Genomic DNA, 22,425 nt, shown 5'->3' with positions numbered 1-22,425 from the left:
TACTTAATAATACTTTTGTCTAATACTCTCAAAATGCATATCAAGACACTCACCCCATCCCTAAAGATCACTTTACAATTTGTACACAGTCTTCTATCCGAATTCTTAACCAAAAAGAAATCAATCTATCATCTTTAAGCTTCACTCTTATAAGTGATTAAATGCTCCACTCATTTCTTAAAACAAAGGTTGACAAAGTGATAATCTTGAGATTATATGCAAGAAAAGAGTCAAAAATAGATTGCCCAAAAAAAAAAAACATCTTTATAGTTTATAGGGAAAATCACAAAAAAAAAAACCTTAAAAATAGAAAAATTGCAAATTGAAAATTGTTACAACATTAGTACTAGTTTTGACAATTAATAAGCAAATGACAATAATTTTTGTGAATAAGACCTTGTATGCAATTTTTCAATTGTTAAGGTTTTTTTTTTTTTTTTTTTTTTGCGATTTTTCCTAGTTTATACTCTTGCTAATTTTGACTCTATACGTAAGGATCATAGGAACTTTCAATCACAACTGCAATACGTATAATACACAGCAATACAGTTATGATCAGCAAAAAAAAAAAAGAATCACTAATCATTTATTAACTCAATTGCTCTGTTGCTTCTGCCGTTGACCGTACACAATTATTTATACAGCTTCAAAGGGCAGCAGTATCTGAAGGACAAAATCTCAGGTTGAAACCTCAATGGTTAAACCCTCCAAACAAGGTCATTTCTTGGAATGCTTGGTCATGAGACGAGGGTTTTTTTTTTTTTAATCAATAGAACAAGGAATAAAATTTTTTTTTAAAAAAATGGCACAACAACGGGCCACATTTTGAGCTGTAGAGAATGAAGAGGGCAAAAATGGGGATGCCATGGAAGATTAATACTTGGATTGCGGAGGATGCAGACTAAGTTAAACTGCATCTTAAGTCGGCCCATCAAATCACAAGAACAATTCTTTTATGTATTATAAAAGAAGTCTTCTTATGTCACTGAAGTTTGACCGCAGAGCTGACAGAAATGCTCCTGCAAAAAACTCAAGAACATTGTCACATTATTGCCGTTAATCAATCTCCAAATTCTGTAGTTTATACAATTAAAAAAAAAAAAAAAAACTTGTTGTCAATGAGCTAACATTTCATGCACAAACTGGATTTAGGCCTCTTGATTAAAGCAATTTGAGGCTTCTAGTGCTAGTCTAATTAAATTTGAGCAACTAAAGACAAGGAGAGATTAAACTAATTAAGATTCCGCTCAAATAAAAACTAAGCCTCGTAGATTTTACACTAGTAACAAGTGGAAGACATCCACTGCAGTGAAAATAAAAAGCACGGCCAGTCTAGTTTATGATTAGTTTTGGACACAGACAATAACTTTTGCAACAGTAGATATAGGATTACAAGCTAATTCAAGTGTGCTAATCAGATGTACCTGCAACTTTGCCTTCAAAAACGCGATGATCAGCAGACAAGGTCAAGTTCATCTTAGTAACAACGGATGGCCTCTCAATTCCTGGCAAAACACTACTAAGTGAAAACAACTCATAAATTCAGAATTAAGTATTGAGTAATATATAAACATATCCTATACCATCAGCTCCCATTACAGGTTCCACAACTTTGTTACCCCTACCAACAGCGAGAATGCCAGCCTGCACCAAATAATAACAAAATAATGAAGAGTTAAGAAACAATCCTTGGTTTGCCATCAAAAGGTAGGTCCGTGTGATAATGTGTTTGGCATGGGCAAAGAAAAGGTGGGGGGGAGTGGAAGAGAAGAGAAAGAACCTGTGGGGGATTTATTATAGCACAGAACTGATCCACAGGAAACATTCCCAAATTTGAAATGCTGCAACCCGGCAGAGTCAAAAGCTCAAAATTACAGTTTTGGGCATGAGAAATTAATGATGCCAGGCTAAGATTTAACCAAGATCTGTATGACAATATCCATAGCAAACTCACCTAAAAGTTCCTCCTTGGAACTCATGTGGCATTAGCTTGCCAGAGCGTGCCTTTTCTGCCAGTTCCTTGACCTGAAAGACCAATCAATCAGTAAATTGTTCATCGAGAAAAATCAACAAAAACCCTAGTCTCTATTATCTTCATTCACTAAACAATACTATAATGCCAAATATAAACACCAACATAAAGGGGCAATTCTGACGTCATTACTCAAAAAACACTATTTTTAAGCTACCTCTGTGGAGATCGAAGATATTGTCTTCTGATCAGCATTCCTAACAATTGGTGTCATCAAGCCCTACAGTCACGAAAAAAGTTCAATGATTTGTAAAATATTATGAACAAATGTAACGCAAGTATTTACCTTCTCTGTAGCCACGGCAATTGATATGTCAACGGACTCACATAAAATAACCTCACCCTTCTCAGCATCCCAGTAGGCTGCAGATTAATAGAATCAGATTTCAGTATCGCAAATTTCAATAGAGCACGGTTCAATTCAAAGAGTGACAAGCAAATTTCCTTGATCTACTTGACCCTGAAGGGCAACGGTCCCTTTGGGGGAGGACGGGGGGTATTGATAGGTAATTGTAATAAAAGGAAGTTAGTAAGAATTGGTTGACAAGTCCTTGAGCCTATAAATAGAGGGGATTGGGAGGCTGTATTTGGAATCGTGAAGAGTAACAAGTGGATGGAATAGAGTTTCCTTTCTATCTCTCTCTCTCTCTCTTCCCCCCCCTCCGTTACTCTGTGTCTTCTCCCTCATTCTCCTTCTTCCCCCTCTTTCCCTCTAATTCCTAATTACTATTCTACAACAATGTCCCTATTTTATTTCCTTTCTGGTAAAATTGTAGCTTGCCTTCCCTATGTGTAACCCACTCTATGAATCTATAGTATACCCATATTTATCCATACAAAGCAAGCAAAAGCAACTGCACAACTCTGATTATTGCAGTTCTCTTTATATTTCACTAGACTTTGATTTTTGTGATTACTTCCTCGTAAATATTCTGACCTTATTATCCCAGATTCTGAGTGATTTTTATTTTCATAATTTCCAGCATTTATAGTTGCTGATTCATTGGGATTGAATAGCAGGAACGTTGCTATCTTTCCCCTACAAGTTGTATTGATTCTTGTGAATAGAAATCAAGAGAACCCATCCTCCAAATTATTCGATAAAAGATCAATTGATTTGAATTATAGGAAAAAGTTAAAGAAAATGGTTACTTACCATTTGCTTCCGTTACACTTTTGAGAGCAGCGGCTACAACTTTGATGACAATATCATTCACCGAAACTTTAACACCATATTGCTCTGCATTCAATCGGAGAAAATAAAGAACATGACCAATGCATATATCCTATTATCAAGAGCAAGACAGTTTAAAAGTCCAAACCTTTGAGATCTTTTCTAAGAGAAAGAAGTGGGTCCAGTATAACATCTGATATATACCATAAAAAAATCATATGGTTTAGTCAATTTATGCAAATACAGTTTCATCGGCACAAATATGTTGAGCATGAGAATCAAAACCTGACGACAAATACAAGTGAGGCGTATTTTGTTTAGACTCCAACAACCTCTTGGCAATCACCTGCAGAGTGTTAGGATATTTGCAGAAAAGTCATTTTATATTATGGCAAGTTGCAGCAATGAAGTTCTATTAAATATCAGTTTGGTCACAATTATCATTTGAATGAGAGAGCAGAGATTAAATTCTACCACAAGATGAGAACCACTGAAAAGTTGAAAATGGTAAACCAAATTTATCAGTGCCTAGATCCAAAATGTGGTATATTTAACCAATTCATTAGTCACTGTGGAATCCGCGTTGTTCAGATAAGGAATAAGTTTGAAATTCAAATTTAGTCAAACATTATTTGATTTCAGATATGATTTTATGCATAGTTGTTAGAGTTTTATTTTTCCCTGCTTCTCCTCTGTCTTGGCTAAATATTTAGAGTGATGTCCACCTTAAAGAATACCTCTCTGCGGTTCCAAAAGGAACCACTGGAGCATCCTTCTTTACCTAAGGTTCATTGGCTGCCAGAATTTAGTCAAAGCTCCTCGTTTAATTCTGTTGTGACCCTGTTTCAACTTTCAACCATCCAGTGTCCCAGCCAACAATAATAATAAAAACTAGGGGTGTGCATGAAGCCCAAATGCCCGCTAAGCCCGTCCAAGCCCGAAGAAAAATTGCCCTGCCCAGCCCGAAAAAAAGGAGCCCAAAAAAGAATGGGCATCTTTGGGCTGGGCATTTCATGGGTAGGGCTGGGCATCGGGCAGGACATGCTGCCCTGCCCATTTGGCCCTGCCCAGATTATATTTATATATATATTATAATTTATAAAATAATATTAATATATTACATTTCTTTACCCCAAAAAAAAGTTATTCCCTCCTCTTTGCAATTTAATTTATTATTGTTACATGTCTGTTAGTTTTCCATCTTAGGGATCTAATTTTTCTAAAAAAGCAATAGTATCTTGCTTTTAACTTGTTCTTCATGAGCTTTATTGAGTACATCCTATTGTGTGTTGCTGTTGTAATGTTGACTATTTATAAGCACGTCTTCCCTTATATGCCATTAACAACTTTCTTCGTTAGAGAATGGAGTTCATACATTACATATTTGTATAAATCAACAATTTTGAATATTTATACAAGATAGAAAACAAGATTGGGGTAGGAGCAGAGAAAGAAAATTAGGGTTTGATTATATGAATTATATGTTTTATTTTTTATTTAATTTATATTTAGTTATTTTGTATTAATTTTTTATGAACAAATCATATGATGGAAAGAAGTCTTTTAGTTGTAAGGACTACTAACTGCATTGTATCACATAATAAGTGTTTGCATATTAAAAGTGATTATATTAAATTATTATAAGATTTTAAGATTTTTTATTTATCTTTTTACAATTATTTCACCATATTTTTATATGGTCTATATTATTCCTTTTAACCCATTGCTTTAGTTTTAATATCTTTTTACAATCCTTTAGGTAACATTTAATTTTTGCCACTTGAATAGATAATCAAGCTTCTATTACATCACCATCTCCAACCCTCAATGGAATATCTCAATGTGCTTCAACCCCTCTTCAATTTTTTTTAAATGTTTTATTCTTTTCTCAACTGTATGGAGATTGACGCAAACCGTTTGAATTTCAAGGCTTTAATTACAATCTTGAGAGTTGTTTTGTTCTAAATGGATTATGAATATTATTTATTTAGATATTTGCTAAGACTTGTTTTAAATTATTTCTGGATAATTTCAATGTGCGAAAATTTATGAAATGTAATTTTTAGTTATGGACGAAAGTTTTTTTACATGTGATATTGGCAGGTTATCACTATTTGGGCAACAAAGCCCACCCTGCCCAGCCCGCCCACGCCTAGCCCAAAATGGTTAGGGCTTCTATGGGCAGGGCCGGGCAGCGGGCTGCAAAATGCAGCCCGTTCATATCTCGGGCCAGGCATCGGGCAGGGGTCCTGCCCTGCCCAGCCTTGCCCATGTGCACCCCTAATAAAAACAGAACAATACTAGAAGAGGAAAATACTGAGGCTTTGATATTAATAATTCAGAATTGAATCAAAGATACATTCAGCTTCCCTGATTCAAGCCAAAGCCCTATTTCCTAATGTACGGAATAATACACAGTAATCACCAATACAAAAGAACACTAGTAATGCAAGGATTATAGCTCAACCCAGCGACTCCCCATGGCATTCGAGAGGCCAGGTCTCTCCTCACAACTGGTTTTTCCAGAATTAATCCTTGCCCTCAATGCCACCCCCACAACACGTATTAAACCCAAAAAATTAGTCCTACCCCTATACAAGGATTTAGACCCAAAAGATTAGTAGCTAGCTGCACATTAGAGTTGTTCCCCCTTTTCTGGAGCTTCAGCATATTCCCCATCTTCTACCCTCAGTTGTTCACCAAACCTCCTACCAACTCTCCTCTTATATGTCTTCTTAAAACCAGCAGCTATAGCAGCTATATCATTTCCCACCCCTAGAAGTTTCACCTTGTCCTCAAGGGGAAATTCAGGGAATTGTGTAGCAATTGTTGCAGCGTTCTCCCAGGAGTTTTCAAATTCAGGTAGATCTTGCCATTTCACCAGTACTTCTAAATCCCCATTCATAAGCTTTCTAACTTTACGAATTTCTTCAGGCTGCACCTGTAATTCTAGTTCCTCGGATAGGATGGGAGGGAATGTGGGTGTCACAGTAGTTGAATGAACCGATTTTTTAAGGTTGGAAACATGGAAAACAGGGTGGATTTTAGCTGTGGGAGGGAGTTCTAGTCTATAAGCAACAGTCCCAATCTTTTCCAAGATTTTGAAAGGGCCATAAAAACGAGGGCTTAATTTTTCATTCATTCTGCGAGCCAGGGATTTAAGCCTGTAAGGCCTGAGCTTGACATAGACCTGGTCACCAACTTGAAAGTGTACTGCCCTTCTATGTTTATCTGCTTGCCCCTTCATCTTGCTTTGAGCTCTGTTTAAATTATCTTTAAGGACAGCAATGATCTGATTTCTGGTTTGGATCTGTTCATTAATGGCTTCCAGAGCTGATGGCTCATCAATCAGTTTGAGAAAGGCAGGGGGGTCTCGTCCATAGACTGCCTTGAATGGGGTCATATTTGCAGCCGTATGGTAGGAAGTATTATACCAATACTCAGCCCATGGTAACCATTGAACCCAATGAGTAGGTTTCTCACTAGTAAAACAGCGCAAATAGGTCTCCAATCCTCGATTCAGCACCTCAGTTTGCCCGTCGGTCTCCGGATGGTAGGCCGAGCTGAGACACAACCGGGTTCCCGCTTGCTTGAACAGCTCTTTCCAGAATTGACTCACAAAAACTCTATCTCTATCTGACACAATTGTCTTAGGAAAACCATGCAACTTGACAATTTCATTGACAAATTTTTCAGCAACATCCTTGGCTGTAAAAGGGTGAGATAGCGGTAAGAAATGGGCATATTTAGATAATCGGTCCACCACAACCAGAATAACATCATGCCTCTTAGATTTTGGAAGCCCAGTAATGAAGTCCATGCTAATATCCTCCCAAATACCTTGGGGAATGGGTAAAGGCTGCAACAACCCACCCGGAGAGAGAGCTTGATATTTGTTTTTCTGACACACAGCTGTTGGAAATTGTGCCCTAGGGGCCAATCATTCTGTTTTGAACATTGTTAATTTATGAATTTATTAATTAAGTTATCATATTATTTGCATGTTTACTGTGATGACTATCCTTGGATAACTCATGGTTTATCCTAAATGTCCCTGGTCGGTCATCTATGTGGGAGCAAAGATGAAATAAGACCAGTATGACTTTAAAGATATATAGAGATATAAATTAAAGTCATAGGCACATGTAAGAGTACAAGGTGTTGGACCGACCCGCTATGAGAGAGCTGCATGGGTTAAGTCATAAGCTTCTCTCATATACAAACCACGTCACTATGCCCTTTGACCTGAGATCATCATGGATTCCTACATGAGAAACGCTTAGTTTTGACCTAGTGATCATAAAAACTATGTTCAGGCTTAGTGGTTTTTCATGCGGAGGAATGTAAATGGTCAAGATGGAATTTGTCCCTCACATTCGTAGAGAGACATTACTGGGCCCCTCGATGAGTGAGTCTGAGAAATGTATGGCCATACTATAATGGAAAGGTAGTTCCGTTTCTATACTCAGACTACTCAGGGATCGAGAAAGTAACGGTCATGAATAGGAGGATGACGTTCTCCATGCCTCATCCATGACCAAAATGTCGTGTGACAAAAGGGACGTGATATGGTTGTATGAAAGGTTGCATCGTTCAATGATCCTCATATGTTTTGGGTAGTCGTGATGTCTTGCTAGAGACCGCTTACGACTTGTGAGTCATTATAGTTAATGGCCCACTGCCAACTTCATATGGACCTACAAGGTCGCACACAAAATAGCCCAACACGAGTTATGATGTCCAGATTCATTGAATCTAAGATATGTCCAGATTCAATGAATAAATAGGGTGGACGTGTATATATATATATATATAAATTCGTATATATATATAAATATAAGAGATATTAATTTATAAGGATAAATTAAATATATAAATTCCGTCATCTCTTTATTAAATAAATAAGTGAATTAAATCTGTGAGACGGATTTAATTTAAACCATATTTATTTAATTGTTCTCTTATCTGATTAGGCAATATTTGATATTGTATTAATTTCGGAATTAATTTAGAGTTAATTTCGAAATTAAATATTATTAATTAAACCTATATAGCATCCTATATATTTGATATGAGGAGCTAGGGTTTAAGAGAGAGAGAACTGACAGATAAGAGACGGCCTAAGAGAGGAGAGAGGACGGATTTCGAAAACCCTAGACGGACATAGGGGCTAGCACGCCGTTCGAGGTTGAGGGCTACTCGTGTGGATACCGGTAGAGGAAGCCGACCGGAGTTGTCGACTTCGAACGACAAAGGAGGCGAGCAGAAGCATCCTGAACGGCCGAATCATCGAGTCACCAGGAAATCGAACACCGAAGGTAATGCTTCTTACTACCTAACTTAAACGCGATCGGTAGATCCGGGCAAGGGGTTGAAAGTCTTAAAATTTCGAGTTGTTTTTCCGCTGCGCGTCGTCTTTCAATTCCCTTCAGCACATTTGCCTACATAGGTTTGTATGTCCTTCTTCATTCCCTCCCAATATACCACATTGGATAGCCTCTTGTAAGTACGGAGGTAGCCGGAGTGACCCCCCATTGGGGAATCATGGTATTCCTTGAGCAGTAAGGGTATTCTAGTGGAGTTCCTCGGTAGCACCAGCCTTCCTTTATAGTGCAAACAGCCCCGTTTGATGGTGTACCCCTCCACGCTGTCCTGTTCAGTAATTAATTGCTGTGTGATGGCTGCCAACTTTGTATCGGCCTGCACTTCTTTTTCCCATTCTTCAATCTCATCATACTGCCATAGGGAAAAACCCATCATCTCAACAGCCTCCTCTTGTCTAGATAAAGCATCAGCAGCTCGATTCTCCTTGCCCGGTTTGTAGACTATTTCAAACTTAAATCCCATCAACTTTGAAACCCATTTCTACTGGTTCTCTTCAACGACCCTCTGCTCCAGCAAGTATTTTAAGGCTTTCTGGTCAGTTTTGATCACAAAATTCTGCCCCCAAAGGTAGTGGCGCCATTTTTTGACAGCCATGACAATTGCCATGAGTTCTCTCTCATAGACTGAGCATTGTTGGGAGCGATGGGATAATTTTTGACTATAGTACGCTACCGGTCTCCCCTTTTGCACTAATACCGCTCCAACCCCAGTCCCTGAAGCGTCGGTTTCCAGTTCAAAAGGTAATGAAAAGTCCGGCATAGCTAAAACTGGAAGTGAAGTCATTGTTGTCTTGAGCTTCTCAAATGCCTGTTCTGCTCCTGCTGTCCACTTGAATGCATCCTTCTTGAGTAAATCAGTAAGAGGGCTAGCTATCTTCCCATAGTTTTTAACAAATCGTCGGTAATATCCCGTGAGCCCTAGGAAGCCTCTCAAGGACTTCACACTCTTAGGCTTGGGCCATCTCACCATGCTCTCGATTTTTGTCGGATCTGCTTGGACCCCCTCTCTGGAAATAATGTGGCCGAGATACTCAATTTTGGGTTGCATAAAGCTGCACTTTTTCAGATTGATAACCAATCGGTTCTCCTTCAAACAGGTCAGTACAATTTCTAATTGCTTCAAATGAGAGTGAAAATCGGTACTGTATATAAGAATATCATCAAAGAATACTAACACAAACTTACGTAAATACTCCCTAAATATCTCATTCATCAAAGACTGGAATGTGGAAGGAGCATTGGTCAATCCGAAGGGCATCACCTTGAATTCATAGTGGCCTTCATGTGTTCTGAAAGCAGTCTTGTGCTCATCCCCGGCCTTGATTCGAATCTGGTGGTAGCCAGATTTGAGGTCCAGCTTTGTGAATACATTGGCCCCCTTCAGTTCATCCAATAATTCATCGATAGCTGGGATGGGAAATCGGTCTGGGACTGTAATTTTGTTGAATGCTCGATATCTACACAAAACCTCCAACTCCCATCCTTTTTCTTCACAAGTAGGACTGGGCTGGAGTAGGGGCTGGTGCTAGGCTGTTTAATTCCAGCCTTCAACATATCTTTCACCAGTTTTTCTATCTCATTTTTTTGTAGGCGCGGGTACCTGTAGGGCCGGATATTGGGAGGTTGCTCTCCTGGTCTAATTACAATGGCATGATCTCGGGTTCGAGGAAGCGGCAGCCCTTCTATTTCTCCATAGACAGTGGGAAACCTGCTCATCAATTCCTGAATTTCAGGGGGTAATTTTGCCACTTTCGATTCAACATTAGCCAACCCATTATACTCTACCAAGTATGCTTCCCCTTTTTTTCTCACAGACCGAACCAAGGTCTTAAATGTGGCTTGTCTCGTTGACAGGGTAGGGTCTCCCTTCAAGCAGATGTAACTCCCCGGTTCCCTAATTTTCATAGACAACCGGCTCCAATTCACATTTACGTCTCCCAGTGACTTCAACCACTCAATTCCTAATACCATATCCACTCCCCTCAACGGAAACGGGTAGAACGTTTGATCAATCTCAAGTTCCTGCACCTTGAGTGCGACATGCGGACACCGTTGTCGCCTTCGTAGTCGGTGGCCATCCCCCACGGCTACTGTATATTCTGCAATCTCATCAACTTTGATTCCCGTTTTGGTCACTAACTCCTCAAAGATGAAGTTTTGGGAAGCACCACTATCAATTAAGATAATAACCTCCTCCTCGGCCAGTCGTCCCCGCACCTTCATTGTGTGATTATCGCCGAAACCGGAAATTGAATTGAGGGACAGCTCCATTTTCATGGCTTCTCCATCATCTCCCACTTCTTCTTCTTCTTCTTCGACCTCAATCCCTTCCTTCCAGGGGTGTTCCTTCTCGGCGTCCCAGTCCAGAATCAACACTTGTAAATTTTTGTTTTTGCAGACATGATTCGGCCCAAACTTCTCAGCACATTTAAAACAAAGTCCTTGCTCCCTCCGTCGGACCAGCTCGGCGTCGGACAATCGTTGACCAAACATCCCTGTTTTCGCCGTCGAGCTCGTCGCTGCGGAAGAACTACTGCCTTTTGACTCAGTCCCCTTCCAATCTGATCTCTTCGCAGCGTCCGGGGTCGCAGAAGAAAACGACACCATCTTCTGCGTTTCGGGTAAGTGAGTGACCCTGCTGTATTGGTGTCGGGCTGGATCTGATTTAGGCCCATTAGGGTACCTCTGAAATCGGGTTGCCCAGTCGTCCCTCCTGGATTCGACTACCATGTTCCTCTCCTCCACTCTGATTGCCATCTCCATAACTTCACGCAGCGAGGAGGCGCCGGTAAGACGGAGTTCCGCCCGTATCTCAGGTTTCAGTGCCACTCGAAAAGCTCCCACCAAACTCTCTTCGGACACGTCCTTCAGAGGTGCTGCAAGGCGCTCGAATTCCTCCACAAACTCCAGAACAGAGCAGTGTTGCCTTGCTGAGTACAACATTTCATATTCATCCCCTAGCTGTGAAGGATGAAACCTCCGTAAGACTTCGCTTTTAAATTCCTGCCAGCCACGAATAGTCGTTTGGGATTCCACCCACTGGTACCAATTCAAAGCCTTTCCTTCGAGACAAACCATGGCAGCTTCCATTTTCTCTTCCTCCGCTATATGGTTGACCCTAAAATATCGCTCTACTCGAAAGAACCACCCCAACGGATCCTCTCCTGTGAAAATAGGTAACTCTAATTTCCTATACTTTCCCAATTCTTTGGCAGCACCCCCGTGACTCTCCTGGCTTTCCCCCTCATCCGGTCTGCTCCTTTCACCAGTATTGGATTCTGTTCTTTGTCTTTGCCCCAATAACTGCACAACCGCTTCTTGAATCTGGTCAACGGCCTCCTTTAATGTTCTCACATCCCTGGACAACCCTCCTACTGTTTCTCTTAGCTCCTGCACTTCAGGACTAGCATATCGTACTTCGTCTGCCATTACTGCGTTGGTTGATAGTGTGCCGGGGATCGCCTGCTCTGATACCAATTGTTGTGACCCTGTTTCAACTTTCAACCATCCAGTGTCCCAGCCAACAATAATAATAAAAAAAGAACAATACTAGAAGAGGAAAATACTAAGGCTTTGATATTAATAATTCAGAATTGAATCAAAGATACATTCAGCTTCCCTGATTCAAGCCAAAGCCCTATTTCCTAATGTACGGAATAATACACAGTAATCACCAATACAAAAGAACACTAGTAATGCAAGGATTATAGCTCAACCCAGCGACTCCCCATGGCATTCGAGAGGCCAGGTCTCTCCTCACAACTGGTTTTTCCAGAATTAATCCTTGCCCTCAATGCCACCCCCACAACACGTATTAAACCTAAAAAATTAGTCCTACCCCTATACAAGGATTTAGACCCAAAAGATTAGTAGCTAGCTGCACATTAGAGTTGTTCCCCCTTTTCTGGAGCTTCAGCATATTCCCCATCTTCTACCCTCAGTTGTTCACCAAACCTCCTACCAACTCTCCTCTTATATGTCTTCTTAAAACCAGCAGCTATAGCAGCTATATCAAATTCCAACATTGCAACTGGAACTAGAGACAAAACAAGTTTTGCTAATGCATTTCATACAAATACACCGAATGACATAACTTGCATAATTAACGTGTTTCAAACCATATGACTGCTGCTAAGACCCTATTTTATGAACACAACCCTTCTAAAACTAATTATAAAAAACCATACCGTAGTGAATGTTCAGCATTGAACCTCTACACCTGAACCTAATCTACCAATAATTCCTAGCCCTGAAACAGCCCCTACAGCGCAAAAGACAGTTGGAAGGGGATTACTTTGAAACGAGGGTTGCAGGTAAGCTTGCAGATAACAATAGGAAAAATTACACACAGGTCCCAAAGAAGAGACTTTATTCATCTAGGGTCCATGAAATTTCTAAATTACTAACAGGTCCCAAAGGACCTTAGTGTATTATATTCTAATTGTAAAATGATATCACTGCCCCTCAAATTCTCAATTCACGTTTTCTCTGTCATTGCGATTGACAACCTCAACAGCGACTGTTAACAACTCAATAAGAAGGCATTGACAACTTAAGCAATATCCGCTGACAACTTACTTTATAGAATCACATAACTTCCACATAAGAGTAAATTATAACCAAATACTATAATACAACAACTTTAACACTGAAATTAGAAGCTTTCAAAACCATTAAGAACTTTAACTAAACCCAATAGAATTATAGCAAAATTTTAATGCAGAGATCCATTGACAACATCAATAGTGAATATTAATAACCCAAAGAGAGCTATTGACAACCTAGGCAGTGTCTATTAACAACTGACTTTATAGGATAATATAACCTTTAACAACTATAACTAACTAAATTATAACTAAATAGTGTTAAAGTTGATCTTATGTAATTGTTATGTTATACTATTTAGTTATAATTTAATCTTATGCAGAGATTCTACTATCCTATAAAATCAGCTGTTAACAAACACTGCCTAGGCTGTCAACAGCTCTCCTTAGGTTATTAATACTCACTATTAAGGTTGTCAATAGATCTTCGCATTAAAATTTCGCTATAATCTTATTGGGTTTAGTTAAAGTTCTTAATGGTTTCAAAAAGCTTTCCATTTCAATGTTAAAATTGTCGTATTATACTATTTGGTTATAATTTACTCTTATGCAGAGGTTATGTAATCCTACAAAATAAGTTGTCTACGGATACTACTGAGGTTGTCAATACCTTCTCATTGGGTTGTTAATAGTCACTGCTGAGGTTGTCAATCACAATGGCAGAGAAAATGTGAATTGGGAATCTGAGGGGCAGTGATGTCATTTTACAATTAGAATATAATACTCTAAGGCCCCTTGGGACCTGCTAGTAATTTTGACATTTCATGGGACCCTAGATGAATAAAGTCTCATCTTTGGGACCGGTGCGTAATTTTCCCATAAAAATATGGTCACTTATTAACGAAAACCAAGAAAGGTTCATCCAGCAAAAAGAACCAGATGTTGAAGAACCCACTATTGAGACTCATAAATCCTAAGCAATGCCAAGAATCAAATCCAGGTCCCATTTCTAAGGATCTCAATTGGCGAATAGCTTTGATGAAAGCGGCAAAGAAGTGCACTTTGCATCCAATAAGCAATTTCATTACTTATGAACATTCATCACCTAGTCTACAAGGCTTTGTAGCAAGCATCTCTAATGAAAAATTATAAGCCATCTTTTGACAAGCAATTGCAAACCCAAGATGGAAAGAGACAATTGATGAAGAATTGAAGGCTTTGATTAAAAAAAGACCTTAAAAACGACCAAGTTACGTGAGGGAGGGATCTAATGAAAAATTACCAGCCATCTTTCTTCAACAGAGGCCACTCCAACTCTTCCTCATATATGGCCTTAGAAATCCCTTCTTACGTAACCACATGTCCATCTCAACATCCTCATCTGAGCTATCCCTAGTTTATGCTCATGTTGTCCCTTTAAAGCCTAACACTCACTATGATATAGCATTTCTGGTAGAATTATTTTCCCCTTAGAATCAACATCTCTCTAAAAAGTTTTTTTTTTTTTTTTTGAAAAATCAGCACAAATACATATAATATAAAGAAGAAGCAAGAATTGAAAAAGAACCACATCCATTTTTAACTGAATTCAATGGATCTACCTTACGGATTTGGCTATTTGGCAAATCTTCAAAAGCATCCGATTGCTTTAAAGGAGACTTAGAGTCTTGTGATGCAGCAACCTGTTGATGACTTTGAGACGATGGTGCGTTTTCCTTAGATGCAAGTTGCGGAGATATTTTTCCAGACTTAATAACAGAAAGAACATCCCCTTTTAGGAGGGTTCCATAAGGACCAGATGCTTTCAATGTGGATGCATCCAATCCATGTTCTAGGATCAACAACTTTGCAGCTGGGCTAATTCTTCTTGCATTGGTCTTCTGTGCTCCACCCTCACTTCTAGTGTCATGGTGAGTGGTCTTCTCCTGTTGGCTTGCAGAACTGCTCCTGACTGAATTCTTTACCGCTTCAACATCAGATGCATCTTCAACCTAGTTAAAAGAAGCATAAGTACTTGCATGTATTCCAGTACATTGCAGGATGAAAATAAAGGGTAGCTTTGTCATAAAACAGGCAAATAAATAGCTGTCATTCGGTCAGAGGGTTCTGTAATTCAAATTGCGGAACAAGTTAACAAAACTTTGGACCTTTGTCATCAACATACATGTTTCACTTTGGCTAACCACAAAATCCTAATGAAGGAGGAAACTGGGAAAAGGGGAGAGGGAGAAGGAGGGAGTGGAGATAAAGGGAAAACAAGAGTGGGGGAGAAAGTCGACAGAAAATATTTCACGCAAGTACCCTAGGGCTATATATTAAGCCCCTAATTCAATACTCCCTCTGGCCCTAATTATGGGGCTAGGTTTTAAGGCCCTACTTGATTCTAAATATAGGGCAAAGATGTGAGAGTTAAAAAAAATTTCCTATCTTGCCCCTCCTTGATTGCAACAAGTTAGCATGGGCATAACTGGAAAGTAACACATTTTTCTACAAGTTTAAAGAGATCAACCACTACTCCTTAGGAATCATGTAGTTAACTTTGACCTATAATTAGGGCTAGAGGGAGTAATTCAATCTCCAATAATTCAATAATTAAAATAATAGCTAAGCCTAAATAGAATAAAATAAAATGAAGCCAAATTTAAAATTACATAAAAGAAAGCCCAACATTAAAGTAAATAATTAAAACAAAAGACAGATCTAACTAGATTTTCCAGAAGCTAAATAATTAAACAAGCATTATGAAATCAAACTTACTGTTATTGCAATAGGTTGTCCCACTGCCACATCTTTTGAACCCTCTGGGGTTAATATCTTAGCTAGATATCTAGAATACACATTACACCAAAGCTAGCGTCAATTTCTTTTCTTTTCTTTTTCTTTGAGTCTTTTTCTTTTTTTAGAAAAATCAAAAACGTAATAGAAAGAACAAAAAAAGAGTGCAAATACACCTTATGTTAAATGTACAAACTCCAATGCATGATTTATGCATAAGGGCCAGCAATTCAAGATCTTGAATACAAGATGACAAACTACATAATACGATTCAGGCCCAAAAAGAAAAAAACTACATAATGAGATTATTATAATCTACCATGTAATCCAAGATTAGATTATTCTTCCAAAGACTCCATTCTGAGTCTTACTTTTGTCAAACTTATTTATGCAGCTTGATGAAATTCAATGATTCCTTTTCAATCAAAACATAACGGTTCTAAACAATTGAGTGACATGTCAGACATATTACTAACAGGTTTATAAGTTACTTAAATAGTCAAGTGTTCACTACAACAACACATTATTCCAAATGGAGCATCTAAGCGAAAAGATGGATGAAAATTGCAGCAGAAAGCTAAATGCGTGACATATAGCATGGATATTGCCTTAACAGATATCAAACTATTTAGAAGTTAATATGTTATGCTACGTAAAGCTTTATTACCCCTCTTCAAGAGTCTCAAATTCAAGGGTAGCTTTGTCCGTCTCTATCTCACATAATATGTCACCCACTTCTATCTGTCAAAGCCATCAAATATGTGTTCAGGAGTTACAAACGACAAGAAAGATGTTAACGAGTATCAACATCCTTCACAATTTCAAATATTATCAAATCCAACAGAAAATTAAAAGCTGACTGAAAACCTGACATTCAAACAATCCTAACCTTGTCTCCTTCTTTTTTCCTCCATTTAGCAATGTTTCCTTGGTTCTGTACAGAAATTATAAATTAACATCCCAATGGAAGGAAATAAAATCTAGGTCAGTAGTAGTAAAATGTAGCAGCATCAAACCAATCTCACCATTGTTGGGGACAAAGCTGGCATTTCAAGAAGGATATGAGGAGGGAGTTCTGATGTGTTTATTTTAGCGGAAGTTGATTCTGGTGTCCTCTCGTCATGATTAACTTCTTGGTTGGTAGATTTTTTCTCCTTGGCTCCTACCTCAGCCCCCACCGAAGCAGGAACATTTTGGATATCATTTGGATCCTCAACCTGGTCAAGGCTCATAATTAGTTCTTATGCTGAGCAAATGTTTGAAATAAAAACATCATTGAGATTACACAAGTCTTCATGATTTTTAAAAAAAAAAAAAATTGATACGTCATGGGATGACTTAAAAAATATGATCTACCCATCTAAAAACATATAAACCATAGATTATAACTTGTACTATCCAGTATCCAATTTGCAAGTTTATTGTTTATACTAATGTATCAAAGTTCCTTTCATGCAGATGGAAATTAACTGGATCCACGCCAAGAAGTTGTGAAAAGAAATCTGATTTTGAATTTAGATCTAAAGGAACAATGAGTGACTAGAGAAGTAGTTAATTAGCATTGTAGGAACACAAGAAAAAAGAAAAAAAAAACAGATAAATAAAATAATAAAATAAATATACATATACTCCTAATGAATGCATAGAGGACTACAAATTGTGTGCTTGGTTTCACGTTGGAACCACCAAAGCATGACATGCTCAAAGTTAATTTTAGCAAGCTACAAAATAAGATCTTCAATAAAGAAACCTTCATAGGACAACAGAATTAATTAACCAAAACAGTACATCAGATTAGGTTTACAGACTGCAATACGATTTAAATTTAAATCAAATACTGATCAGTTAATGTAAAACATCAATAATGCAGCAATCAAACTTCAGACTGGCTTACTGTTATTGCAATTGGTTGTCCCACAGGCACATCCTTTGACCCATCCGGTACCAATATCTTAGCCAGAAATCTGCAGGAATAATTCAATCATCATACCAAAAAGAATAGTTTGCATTGACACGCATATGGTTATCTGTTCATTGCTCTAGGCTCAATATAAATCAGGTATACTGGACCACGAGAATCATTTCATCAACAATTCCGATAATCTTGTTTGAAGTCGGTTTATGAAGTTTCAGTTGACGTAGTACAATAATCAGCACTAAGAAATGCTGACCGCTGTAGCCATTTTTTTGTTCAAACTTCAAGCCTAACAGAATGTCAGGCTAAAGGATGTCTTAAGAATACAAAATCCATTTCTGAGATTTCACTCAGCAACTGTTATTTAATTGCAAGGATATGCCCTCCCATCGTAGTATTTTGGGACTGGGATATCAGCTACTCGTATTTGAATCTCATTCACAGTTCTTATTTAGTCCTATGATATTTTGATTTTGAGATTTTCTGTGAATTTTGGTATTCTCTCTTTAGTTTACTCTTCTCCTACATCACTTAGATCGATTTGAATCAAGCTTCCAACTGCATCTGTACTTTAAAGTCCCATCAGACTGCTGAAACATTAATCCTTAATCCGGTGGTCTCTCAAGTCTATTCTCTCTTTACGCATGTGTTTACCTCAAGGATATTTCCAATTTGTCAATGTGAAGCAAAGATGTCAATTTACCAGAATATCAAAAGCAAAAAAGCCATCCAGTAACAAACATTAAAAAGAGTCGGAAGGGTGAAAAACAAGTGAATTACCCCTCTTCAAGACTTTCAAATTCAAGCGTAGCTTTATCAGTCTCAATTTCACATAGCACATCACCGACTTCAATCTGTTGCATTAATTAGCACCCAGGACAACATGACCCACTTCAATCTCTAATCCAAAGACATGAAGACAAGCAGAGATGTAACTTGCAACCATGAAGGAACTATTTCCTAACTGACCTTATCTCCTTCTTTTTTTCGCCATTTTGCAATATTACCTTGGCTCTGGAACCACAGGAAGCAGTTAGCCAAACTCTATGGAAGCAATAAAAGGAATGAAGATACAACAATGACGAGTAAAGTTATTCATGTAAGCTCACCATTGTGGGGGACAAGGCGGGCATCGCAAGGACCAAATGGGAAGAATCTAGACAAATTAGAAACAAGCAATCAGCGTCAGATCAAAACATAACCTGGGCACATGACCTGATATTAGCAGATTGTGCCTTGTAATTGCCACAATATTACTAAAATATCAAAAACATTTAAAATAACCAACTTTGTGCACAAGTTCTTGAACAAGAAAACAGGACAAACCAAGCTGTTTAACTGAAATTTATAGACCTGGAATGAGATATAAATATATACATATATATATAAAGCCTTTTCAAATACAGTTTCAGCTGGACTTTGCAGTCCCATTAATTAAAAATCATTCATGAAACTGTTGGATTCGTCAAAGAAAATGCACAAGATTCCCTCAAAATGAAACTGGAAATTCAAAGGGAACTCATGAATCACAAGTTTTATTATTCCCCAAATTGCAAATATATTCTAGTCCACTGCAAGTGATTTTGAGACTTTGAACAAAATCTTGTACAACTCCTTAAGTCAAATTACACTTTTGTCAATGGTGTCCTGCAACTAGTTATACCATGCTGTTTTAACAGCAGCCCAACTGTGTTACTTGCCTCTTTATTCCACACAATCAGTTTTTTTTTTTTTTTTCCCGTGGGATTCCACACAATCCTTAATCAACTTGGGAAACCTACAACAAAGTTATTGTCATAGGCAGGCTTGGAAATGCCTATAGTGCTATATCATCTGCTCCGGCTCCTTATCTCAAATCATTTATGGTTGTGTAGAAGTCAGAGCTGTAGTGCACCTCTGTATTTTCTTATTCCATAATCAAAAACTGAATACAAAGGTCTTAATATAAGCAGACACCTAACCCTGAGCCTAGGATCTCAGGCATCAAATTTTTCTACTAATTCTTAGATATCTCTTCTAACATATGAGCAGAAGATATAATAGTTAAAATTACCTAGCATATGCAAAGTTAAAATAACATATTTATATTATTAAAATAACAAATACGGTGGGCACCTAAATGGGATGGGGAACCCTACCCAAAAAGTTAGCTATTGAGGGGGGGGGGGGGGAGCCAGCCCACTAAAACACCCCATTGAGCATCTAATACCACTCAATGTGGGACTTCTCATCACATACTAACAAGTTGCTATGAGCTGGCCCCCAGTGAAAAGTGGACGTCTTAGAGGCTGCACCACTTGGCAATTCACTTAACCTCCTGCCAATTAGAGCCCTCTATGAGTAGCCATCTCCGAAACTGCCAACAATCTAGCTCTCATACCATGAGTGCCTAGTACCTAAGTGGGATGGAAAATCCTACCCCAAAAGTCAACAGCTGAGATGGAAGAACCAACTCACTCAAATACCCCATTGAGCATCTCATACTACTCAACATGGGACTTAATAACCCATACTACCAAGTTTCCATCAAAATCATAAACGTGTTAAATATACACCTTAATTATAGCCTCAACAAGTCATCTTAGTTCACCTAGTTCTTTATGACCCATGGTAACCCTTGCTCCTTTCGCACTTTGAAAACCTGAGCAGCCCTAAGAAGCCCAAAGACGATAATGCTCACAATGACCAAACTCATAGAGCTCCTCTATCGCATCCTTCTTTGTTGCATACTTCTATGAGTAAGACCCAACCTAACTCCATTACTAATCATTGCTTCAATGGGAACAATTTACTACAATGATCCCAAGGCATCCTCATGTACACGGTTGGCAAGGCAAAGAGGAATATCTCGTAGAAAGGCAGCTGAACCATTGCAACCAAACCCTAAATAGAAGGTCTGGTATGCCGAAACCAACATGGTAAAGTCATGGCTCATCAATTCTATGACCCCTAAGATTGGTCAAACTTTTCTTGTCTTCCATACAGCTAAAGGGACTTGGAAGGCAATCTGGAAGTGTTATTCCACCCAAGAAAATACTGCTGCCATATCATAGATAAAAGGGTCTATCATGAGTTAAGGCAGGGTGATTTGGATACTACTAGGTACTATAACAACCTTGTCATGTATTGGAAACTGAGGAAACAGAGGTGAATACACTCAAATTGAACTATTCCAGAAGCAGACCAATCACAGAATATAACCTAGCCAAGCTAAGCAAGGTAAATCTAAGGTAAAACAGAGCATTAAGATATAACCAAATTAAGGCAAATAGAGAAGGGGCACTATTTTTAGGTCCCACAAATACATTAGCTTTCCAGCTTGTATCTAAAGGACTTCTGGCCTCAAACTAACTTTTTTTTTTTTCCCCTAACTCAAACTAATAGCCTTATTACTTTAACTTCCATTACAGCTTTTATCTACTTCTTCACGTACACATAAACATCACCATCATCTGTGCTTTGCTCCATATGGAAATTTCTATTTCCTTTTATTACAACAACAACAACAAAAAGCGTTATCCCACTAAGTGGGGTTAGCTATGAATGAATCACACGCTACCATTGTGCCTTATCAACAACCAAGTCCTTAGATATGTTGTTGATCACGAGGTCTCGTTCAATAACCTCATTGAGCATTCTTCTCGGTCTTCCTCTGTGCTTTTTTATGGGACTCCATACTGTCTGATCTGCCCTCCTCACCGAGGCCTTCAATACCCTTCTCTGCATATGCCCAAACCACTTTAAGCGCTATTCAACTATTTTCTCTTCGATAGGCATCACACCGACTCTTGCTCTAATATTTTTATTTTGGATCTTATTTTTTCTAGTATGACCACACATCCATCTCGACATCCTCATTTTTGCTATCCCAACTTTATGCTCCTGTTTTCCTTTTATCGCCCAACATTCACTACCGTATAACATAGCTGATCTTATAATAGTCCGATAAATTTTCCCTTAAGCTTCTCAGGTACCTTTTCGTCGCAAATACTCTAGTAGCTTTCCTTCACTTTAACCAGCCCACTTGTATTCTATGAGAAATGTCTCCATCAATTTCACCATCCTCATGTACAAAAGATCCTAGATATTTATACTTGATGAATGATTTGAACTCCCATCTTCACCTCCAAATCACCATTGCCTTACTTCACCCCAAAATTGCAATGCATATATTCTGTTTTGTTCCTACTCAAGCGAAAACCTTTCGACTCCAAAGTCCTTCTACGTAACTCCAATCTAGAGTTAATCTCTTCTTTTGATTCAGTCATGAGGACTATGTCATCCGCAAAAAGCATGCTCTTAGGGATTTTTTCTTAAATAAGCTCAGTTAGAACATTCAGAACAATATTAAACAAGTAAGGACTCATGTCCTTTTATTACAAATAGATTAAATAAAAAGGAGAAGCTTCAAATGTCAGTGTCATAACTCACAACAACTCTAAGATCTGTAAAAATAATACATATGTCATGACAAATTAAATGACTTCCTAAACAAGAAACCACATGAATTCTCCAAAAATGAGATGCCTAAACCAGCTACTCAAAAAGAGTTTACAGGCAGATTATTTTTAGAGAACAAATTGGAAAAATGAAAACAGAAA

General features: G+C 38.3%; 1 protein-coding gene across 1 annotated transcript; it reads right to left on the bottom strand.

Moving 5' to 3' along the window:
- Positions 1 to 562: 562 nt before the first annotated feature.
- Positions 563 to 19,037, bottom strand: LOC114733525 (dihydrolipoyllysine-residue acetyltransferase component 1 of pyruvate dehydrogenase complex, mitochondrial-like). Its single transcript, XM_028920998.1, has 19 exons — positions 18,934 to 19,037; positions 18,794 to 18,838; positions 18,605 to 18,678; positions 17,804 to 17,873; positions 16,935 to 17,126; positions 16,799 to 16,843; positions 16,577 to 16,650; positions 15,892 to 15,961; positions 14,736 to 15,125; positions 3,492 to 3,552; positions 3,355 to 3,399; positions 3,189 to 3,272; positions 2,319 to 2,395; positions 2,190 to 2,252; positions 1,955 to 2,025; positions 1,781 to 1,841; positions 1,584 to 1,644; positions 1,425 to 1,505; positions 563 to 1,019 (listed from the first exon to the last, which is right to left on the bottom strand). Exons 1-19 carry the CDS (start codon positions 18,955 to 18,957, stop codon positions 961 to 963), a joined length of 1,647 nt encoding a protein of 548 aa, XP_028776831.1. The 5' UTR covers positions 18,958 to 19,037; the 3' UTR covers positions 563 to 960.
- Between the last annotated feature and the right edge of the window lie 3,388 nt (positions 19,038 to 22,425).

The sequence above is a fragment of the Neltuma alba genome, unplaced genomic scaffold (genome assembly GCF_004799145.2).
Source record: "Neltuma alba isolate B1F8T4 unplaced genomic scaffold, ASM479914v2 tig00013012_pilon, whole genome shotgun sequence".
Classification (NCBI taxonomy): Eukaryota; Viridiplantae; Streptophyta; class Magnoliopsida; order Fabales; family Fabaceae; genus Neltuma; species Neltuma alba.
The sequence above is the reverse complement of the archived record's forward strand: the minus strand, read 5'-3'. Positions and strand labels throughout refer to the sequence as shown.